A 9,530-nucleotide genomic window follows, 5' to 3' on the forward strand; every position below is an offset into this window, starting at 1 on the left:
GAGGGGAGAAAGAGTCCTGCTCTGGGGCGAGGCAGCATCACATAGAGCCCCACCCCCTCACCCCATGGTGGTGGGGGAGGGACAGGTGGAAGAGGGAATTCACAGATTGTTAGGGGCTGGAAGGGACCTCGGAAGATCATCGGGCCCAGCCCCCTGCACTAGGCAAGGAAGACAACTGGGGTCAAGTGACCCCAGCGAGGTGACTGTCCAGTCTCCTCTTGAAGATTTCCATGGTAGGTGACTGCACCACCTCTGGAGGGAGCTTATTCCACAGTCTGGACACCCTGACTGTGAAGAAGTTTTTTCCAAGAGTTAAGCCTGAAGCAGTCTTCCAGGAGTTTGTGGCCATTACTCCTGGTTTTCCCCAAGGATGCCTGTTCACCAAGCCCTTGATGTATTCCTCTGATATAGTGGTAAGCTGCTACCAAGTCCCCTCTCAGTCTTCTCTTTTATAGGCTGAAGATGCCTAAGTCCCTCAGCCTCTCCTCGTATGGCATGCCTTGCAAGTCTCTGATCTTATGGGTGGTTCTTCTCCGGACTCTCTCAAGCTTGTCCACATCCTTGTCGAAGTGTGGCGCCCAGAACTTGATGCAGTACTCCAATGCCAAGTAAAGTAGAAGAATCACTTCCTTGGTTTTACATGAGATGCATCGGTTGATGCATGCCAGAGTATTGTTTTCCCTGCTGGCTGGGTGAAGTGGGGCAAGAGTCCCCCTCAAGGGCCAGGCCAGACAGCCTCACATAGAGCTCCCCAGCCCTATGGCAGAGGAGGAGGAATAGTCCCTCTCCAGCACCACACAGAGCCCCCTGTCCCCACCCTGGGAGGAGGAGGAAGGGGACGAGTCCCCCCCAGCATGGAACAGAGGCCCCCTCCCTGTCCCACAGGACAACCAACCCAGCATGGCCCCATTAAGATGAAGGGGGCAGGGAGATGGGTTAATGCCTCACTCCACCCCTTATGCCCTGCAGCTGGGCTCTCTCCTGAGGAGGGGAAGGAGGGAAGGGAAGGAAGGAAGAATTAGCCCCCTCTCTGCCCACGTTGCCTTAACAGGGCCATACCGGCCGTTGTCCCGCCATGTCTCATCCCTGCTCCAGCTAGCGAGCAGAGGGGTGGGGCCAGCCCTGTGGCTGGAACATAGAGCCCTGCCCAACCCAGAGAGCATGCTGGGATGCTGGAGGACTCTGGTTTAACTTAAACTAGGTGGAGAACAAAGGGGGAGAAGACTCTTATCTGTCAGGGCTCTCCTCACTTGAGCAACAGCTGCTACCACTGCTGTCAAGCCAAGTGAGTTTGTGGCTCCCACTCCCAGTCCGGTGGGGACACGGGAACACTTTGTGCCCCTTGGCTTAACCCCTTTTCAGATCTGACTCAAACTACTGTGCATGCAACACAGAAAGGAAGAGTTTAAGTGTATTCAGCTATTGAAGGAGCTGCACTTGAATTTTTACACACTCTACTGAAGTCATATTCCTTATTTGAAAGGATTCAAGGCAATGCAGTGCTCCCAAGGATTTAATCTCTTGTTTGTTCCTCTTTCACATGAAAGTAAATTTAATGTAAACAAGATTCTAGATGTTCTATAATGAATATTCAAGTACACTACAGAAAGCACTGCCAATTGATACCCCAGGGCCAGTAGCCCGGTGGTGGTTGTTTTTTAAAATAAATCTATCAACTCAGGGATTGGATTGGAGAATAACAAGCATTGCACATATATTTAAGAAAGGTGAAAGTAATCTGGGCCTAGTACACTTTGATCTTAGTACTGTGCAAGTTTCAGGAACAAATTTTGAAGGAAATAATAATTAAAAACATAGAGCTAGGTGGAAAACTGGATAAAAGACAACAGGGGTTTACCAAAGGCAGATCATGCCAAAATAACCCAATATCCTCTCTTTGAAGAGATAACTGATTTTTAGGGTAAAAAAAAAATGCAATAGAGTTCACCTATCTACACTTCAGGTAAGCATTTGATACAGTGCCACCTATGAAACTTTATTAGAGACCCTTAAGAGGAGAGCATGATTGCATAAGCACCAAGGAAGGAGAAGAGTTAGTTTTAAACTACAGAATAATGTTGGCCACAGGAGTAAATGGATATCAACTGACCATAAATAAATTTAGGCTGGAAATTAGAAGAAGGTTCCTAACCAGTAGAAGAGGACCTGGAACAATTTGGCAAATGGAGTAATAGGAACAAAAATGCCTAATTCCTCCTTAGTTACAGCTTGACCAATTAATGAGAGAGATTATATGACATGTTAACTGTGACAGCAGAGGGCTGGATTCCATGACCTAAGAGATCCTTTCCACTCCTGTGTTCTTCCTGGCCAACATTTGACATCCAACAGCTGTAAAACCGCAACAAAAAGGGCTCTTCCCATGGCATGCTGCTTTACTTTTTCTAATTGGAATTTTTTTAATATTATGAATATGACCCTGGAAACATTATAGCTTAAATGACACTAGTAAACAGGTATATTTTCATATTCAGTCATATTTAGACTTTGGTGTCTGAATTATCTGCATGTGTTCTAATCCTTGAATTAATTTCCGCTGGATTATCAAGTGACACATTAAGAAATAACCAAGGGAGAAATTACATTCTTAAATTCAAATGAATATAAAACACAACAATTTCCTCACTACAGGAGTAGAGACAATGGATTATCTACTTACATGTATTTCTTCTTGCACAGCAGTGTTGCGAAAATTTAAATCTGGTTGTTCTTTCCCAAATTGGTGAAAATAACACTGCTTTCTCACATCATCATACTGCCAACTGGAATTCCCATATACACTTACCTGGTTACATGGAAAACAATATCACTTATCAAATAAGTGGCAGTCATCAGCATTTGTACATTCTGTAATTAAACACAGTGCTTCAAACAAGCACATAGTATGGCATACTATGCATAGATGGTATTTATTTCCCATTTCCCTATTTACAGTTAGCCTGGAACTGACAGTTTTCATTGTCCAAAGGTAAATGCACAAAGTAAACATGAAATGTAACTCTTCTAAATCCAATCAGCTGAACACATTTTTGCATTCTACATACAAAGTTTTGAAGCCAATAGGAGCTCTATATGCTCATCACCCTTCCAAATCAGATGAGGAATACAAAATGGAAGTTGCTTTTAACAGCCTGTTACATTTTTAATGTTTAATGTTCCATCACTCTGAAGAGAAAACATACCCATTTACAGATGTTTCTCCTTCTTGACATTAACCGGCTAAGCATTGTTTCCATACAAGTATAAATCTTCTCCCCACCTATACAAGAATACCCATATTTTTCCCTTACGAATACCATCTTAGTTAATTTGTAAAGACATAACCAATAGTTGCATATATTCTTTTATATGGGAATTCTGCATTCTGTTCCAGTTCTGCCTGCTCTTTTGTATTTGTTACCTTTATTTGGACACATTTATGTTTTGTCAGGCATATCTTTTTGACCATATATTTATTTATTGAGATCCCAAGATTCGATTCAATATACTATGAAAATCTGCTTAATTTGGGAGTCCTAGTACAAGACCAATTCTTTTTCATTGCAATGATTTCCTAAACGTATAACATTTTTTATGCTATTTAGGTGCTTTTAAGAATTTCAATAGTAATAAAAAAGGGCTGTTAATAAAATACCATAATAAGTGCAATGTACTGAGCCCGAATTCTCTTCCTCTTAGTTTGTTGGAGAAGGATATAAAAGAAAATGACAGATTTTTTGCTTTATGTTTTATTGGATACTCTGAGCTTAAAAATGGCACTTAGTTTTTAAGCCCTTGTTGCTAAAAATAGCTTCTCACTGCTTTTACCAATAACAACAACAAAACAAAATGAATGAGCTATGGTTTTTTTCACTATCTTGAAACTTTTATTGGTCCTTCATTTTGTTAAACTCATTGCAAAAGCTGTATTGGGGACTATGTTGACCTGACAGAGCCCTTTTAAGATACCGGTAACAGTGAATATTTGAGAATGCTAAACTCACTGCTTCTATGTGCAGTAGAGTCCAGAAATTAAGCCGTTATTAAATTAAAAAATTCAAGGGAGTTTTATGGCAAAACAATGTTAGTGATTTGTAAGTTTGGTACACATTTTTAGAAGATGCAGGTTTGTATCATGCAGTATAATAATTTGGATTTCCAATTAAAATATGGAAAACAAGGAGAATAATTTAGTGAGCTGATTTCCAGCATTTTCACTTACTAGGAAGGATTTTTAAAAAAGGAAAGAAGTAAGTCAACAATGCACTGTTCTGTTTTTCTCTGAAATCATAGTTGGCATGGATAGAAGACAGCTGTGAGAAAGCTTCCAAAGTGGAATACCCATATACCAATGGTGTTATAGTGAATTAATTGCACATAATAGTCTTTTTCTGTGTGACACCCTTACAGAGAGGGAGATGCAGCATTACGCGTGAGGAACAGAATCCAAAACAGATTAATGAAGACACAGAAAACCAATGCTGCCTAGCTGCCTAATTCTTACGTTTCAGTTGAACAAGTCACGTGGGGACAAAAGTTACTAATAAAACAATATGTTTGAATGAAACATCTGCTATTTGTGGCAAGTACTATACTGTACCTTTCTGCTTACTGTGTTTCAGTGATTTGTTATTCACTGTAATCTGTAAAGCACAGAAGCCCTGTATTTACCCAGTTGTTAGGAGGAGTGATTGTACCGTCAGCCTGTGCACAATCATGCCAGATGTAGTAATCCACATATTTCCCAGTCCTGTTGCGACTCAGCTGAAACCAACTGTGTTTGGCACTTGTGTGGTTTGGTATTAAGTCCATTATCACCTTTAAGCCTTATGAATCAAACATAGAAAAGATTAAATCCAAGTAACCCAAGACAGGAAATTCACATTTATTAATGTAGATTCAACACATACTGGGGAGTTTTACAGGACTGTGATGTCCTGCAGTTTTACAGGACAGTCTTCTGTCCTGCAGTGTCTAAAGTCTAAGGGCTGGTCCACACTTAATAGCCTTGTTGACATAGCTATACTGGTTAGGAGCATGAAATAATGCCCTTAATTGATGTAGATCTGGTGAGAAAAGTCAAAGTACAGCTTCAGTTCTACTAGCTAAGACTCCCTTTTTTACCCCCTCTCAGTATAGCATATTTTGTTCAGGGAACTGATATGAGTTATACCAGCAAAAAGCTTTCTTTTGCAGACAACTCCAAGTTACCTCTGCTAGTAAAGTTTTTTTTTGTGTTTTTTTTAACTATAGCAATACTTTTATAGCATAGACAAGCCTACGGCTACAATCCTGCAGATATTGCTACGCTTGTTTACATTTGCATATGCAAGTATTTCCTTTGAAAGCAGCTAATTACAGTCATATGTCTCCTTCCTCCCTGGGAATTTACAACCAGTCAGAATTTATTCCACAGATCTATGTATGTATGCGCTTCAGAAGGAAAAGATTATTGGACCTAGGGTGACATTTCCGGCCCCAAACCACCTCATCACCCCAAAACCAAACTCCTACAAGAACATTACTGATTATGGTGCTAAGACAGAAATGCATGCATCTCAGGTTTTAGTTAAAAATACTGATGCAGGTACCACTAAATACAATCTCTTGAAAAGGAACATTGCTTGTCCCTAAAACAATATGGAAAGAGCTTCAAGTTGAGACCACCTGAGAATCTGCTGAGAGATACCTGGATCTACAGAGGCCCTCTGCTGCTATACTGACTTTCTCTTCCCATTCCTGGATATAGTCCAAATTCCATGAACCACCAGTGATAATGGAAGACCACCCAGGCTGCAGAGTCATACTTGATCTGAGCCTTCAAGAGGCCAAGAAGCAATGCCATCTTCACACCAACCCACCCTTGGTTTGGCCAGGCTCCTATCGCCTGTGCCAAGAGAAAAGGCTAGAGAACTAGTGTTACAAAGAGAAATCCATACATTTAAAGCCAACGTAAATTATTTAATGCAAGGCAATCACATTTAATTACTGAAACAAGAGCAACCTTTTATTCCCTGAATGACTATTTTTAGAAGCACTGCTATTTGTCATATCTCCAGATTACCTTTATCATGAATAGCTGCAATCAGGTTTTCAAAATCCTTCATCGTTCCAAACATAGGATCAATATCACGGAAGTCTTCTACTCCATACCCAAAATCTTTTATGGGGGATTTATAAAAGGATGTTATCCAGATTGTTTTTACATTTAAATGTGAGACATGGTCCAGTTTTTCTTGAATACCTGTGAAAAAGACAAGACAAAACAAAACCTCTTACAAAGACAAAACAAAGCAACTACAGAAAAGACTTGGCACCAGAGTTGATGTTGTCATAGACTTTCAAACTGCAGGGCATGTGTGGGTTGTGGGATATGTGACCTCCTTCCTTAAGGCTAGAGGAATCTTGAAACTCTTACATTATAGCACAAAGTCACAGAATGGGAACTGTTGACCGCCATTGAAATTCTTTATTCAATAGCAACTGAAAAAGATTAATTCTAATAAAATGTATTAATTATCTCACACTTTCCATTTTGTTAGGAAAGAAATCCTCACACCACCTGCAGAGGCAGGTTAGCACAATATAAAAACAAATGGCCCTGCCTTTACCTCCAGGTAGATGAAAGACATTCTCTTTTAAATCAGCACTTTTGCTTAGTCTCTCACTCCAATTCTCTCTTTTGTCTCTGAAAATCACACCAGCTTTCCTCTTCTCAATGAAGACTAGTGTATTTTCCTGCTACATTGCAGTTCTTATGCACCTTTGGAATTTTTTTCATTTGTTGCTTGCTGTTGAAGAGTGCCTACTACCTTCCTTTACTGTGCATTTTTGGAGTAAAAACTGCAATTCAACTGAGTTTGTAATGTTTGGCACCAGCTGTTTGTATCAGATACACTTGGAGATCATCATCTGAAATGCACAGAGAAAATACTTCTTTCTTCCCTGTTTCAATTGGTGTTGGGCGGGGGAGGACAAAATACAGCCTGTGGGCCAGATCTGGCCTGCCAGGCCATTCTATCCGACCTGTGGGACCCTTCTAAAATTCAGAAAATTATTACTTGCCAGTGGCTGCCTGTCTAAAAGCTGATGAGGCACCAGGGGCAGGAGAAGCCAGTGGTAGGACCCAGCAGTGGCAGGAGCAAGGTCCATGTGTCCCCATCCCACCCCCAGCCCCCAACCAGAAGCTTCAGCCTAGCAAAGGCTTTTGGCCTGGTGACCTTGAGGCTGTTCCCGCACTTTCCCTCTGTCTGAAAGTGGAAACTCAGGTAAGACCAGATAGGGGTGGGGGAAGGATCACCAATGCAGCAGAAGCTAGCCTGGCCTCACTGGCACCACGCAGTTCCCAGCTCCATGGCTGGGTCTCCAGGATGCAGCAGAAACCAACTCTATCCAGCCAAGCCCCCATGGTTCTCAGCTAGTTCCAGCGCTATGAGGTCCCGGCCATGCAGCTAGAAACTGCATGGTGCCAGATGGGCTGGGCTGGCTTCTGCACCATGTAGTTCTCAGTTGTATGACCAGGACCGCATGGTGCAGCAGGAGCCAGCTGGGAACTGTGGGGGCTGCGTCAGGCTGGGCTGGCTTAGGCCAGGCTGGCTCCTGCTGCATCCTGCAGTTCTGGCCATACAGTCAGAAACTGCATGCTGTCAGACCAGCAGGTTGGGGGGGGGGAGGGGGAGGGAGTTGTGTCATTGGGTAGGAAGGTAGGGAAGTGGCAGGGGAAGTGGCAGTGGCAGCAGGCAGGGGGGGAGTGACAGCAAAAGGGTAGGTGGGACCGCAGTGGCAGCTGGGCAGGAGTGTAGGGCCCATGCCAGTGCCCCGAGGCCAGGGCTGGTGGGGGCCCAAGACAGGGCAGCAGGAGCACAGAGCCCAAGCTGACAGGGACTCTATGGAGCTGGGTTGGCTCTGCCCCACTCCCTGCTGGCAGCCTGGCCATGTGCAGTCCTGGGGCTTGCCAGGACCACACACCACCGGGAGTCTCCGACTGCCATGGGTCATGAGTGCCCCAAAGCCCCACTGCCTGCTGCTGCCACTAGTGTCAGAGGCTGTGCATAATGAGGGAGGGGTGTGTGTGGGGGAGCATGTTTGTAGGGTGGGTCCCACATGCATACCCCACCATTCACATGCATCCACACCCCCACCTTGCACCCCCATGCACACACACCTGCACCCCCATGCACATCCCACACCAACACCCCCACATACTCCAACCACCCTCCTCCTACACATGCCACCCTCCCCCCCACACACAGCCTCCTACAAACTCCATATCCGCCTACACCCCACACACACACACCCACATGCTCCCCAACCCACATACATGCACCCACACCCCTCCACAAACCCCATACCCACCCACACACACCTATCCACCCCCACAAATCCCATACATACACACATTCATACTCTCCCCCACACCCCACATACACACATACCCACACACACACACAATCACAGCCCCCCACAAACCCTATGCCCTCCACCCACTCATACCCCACCTCACTCCTCCACATCTCCCCACAATATACAAAAGTAAGATTTCATTTTAAGTTATGCAATTACCTCTATGTACACTATGCATACACATATAAATCAGGACAAAAATATTTTTTTAAAATCAAATTAATGCATGTTGTAGTAGATGCTTGATTTTTAGAATATAATTTTTTTTTTCTGGTTCCAAGATGGCAAACCCCCTTGCCAAAAGAAGTACTTCCAGGGGCAAAGGGAAGGACTTCCAGTGGCAAAGGTCAGGGTTTAGGGGGCAGAACTTCCAGTCCCAAAATGGCGACCAGGGGGCGGGGCTGCCATTGTGACCTCAACAGCTCCCCAAAACTTGTTAAGCAGCCCTCCAGCCAAAATAATTGCCCACCCCTGGTGTTGGGATTTTATCCATTGATATATTACAGAACTAAGGTCAGCATGGCATTTGACCAATTGATCAGAAAAATATTAGATCCCAAACACTCTATGCTCTCCTACCCAATATGCAGGGAAATTATAATCTGGATGTCAGTTTTGTAACCTCTCTCTGCAGTATTTCACCAGAATCCCAGATCTGAAGACTGGTAAACACAGGGAGGTTTTAACTTGATTTTAAATCTAGACTTGGATTTATGAACATGACCCATTCCTGAGGGTTTGTTTTTTTTTAATGATAATCATGGTTCTAGCTGCCCCGCCTCTTTCTTGACATATAGCTGCCTCTACATTAATTTCCATATTACTCTTTCCAAAAATAACATTATGCCATGTGGAGTATAATGTATATAGCTTCATGTTAGCAAGGTTTGAGCACAGCAAAAATACAAAGCAACTCACCTTTCAGATCACCATTCCCATCCATGTTGGTGTCCTTAAAAGAACGAGGATAGATCTGATAAATGGGACTGATTTGCCACCAGCCCAGACACTTTGGAGACAGAGCAATAATTGCAATTGTAGCACATACAAGCACTAGCACAGATGCAATTATAAGCCAAAAGAGGATTTCCCTGGTGACTCTGTACCGTGCCTGACAGGAGAACTTA

General features: G+C 43.4%; 1 protein-coding gene across 1 annotated transcript in view; it reads right to left on the reverse strand.

The window, feature by feature from the left end:
- Nucleotides 1-9,530, reverse strand: part of SLC3A1 (solute carrier family 3 member 1) — a 24,631-nt gene that overhangs the window by 14,836 nt on the left and 265 nt on the right. The window contains 4 exon segments of the mRNA XM_025205392.1: nt 2,681-2,806; nt 4,672-4,826; nt 6,065-6,244; nt 9,322-9,530. The exon segment at nt 9,322-9,530 is cut by the window's right edge and continues 9 nt beyond it. Of these exon segments, the coding sequence (XP_025061177.1) occupies nt 2,681-2,806; nt 4,672-4,826; nt 6,065-6,244; nt 9,322-9,530 (670 nt within the window).

This window comes from Alligator sinensis, unplaced genomic scaffold (genome assembly GCF_000455745.1).
Source record: "Alligator sinensis unplaced genomic scaffold, ASM45574v1 scaffold131_1, whole genome shotgun sequence".
In the NCBI taxonomy this organism is placed as follows: domain Eukaryota; kingdom Metazoa; phylum Chordata; order Crocodylia; family Alligatoridae; genus Alligator; species Alligator sinensis.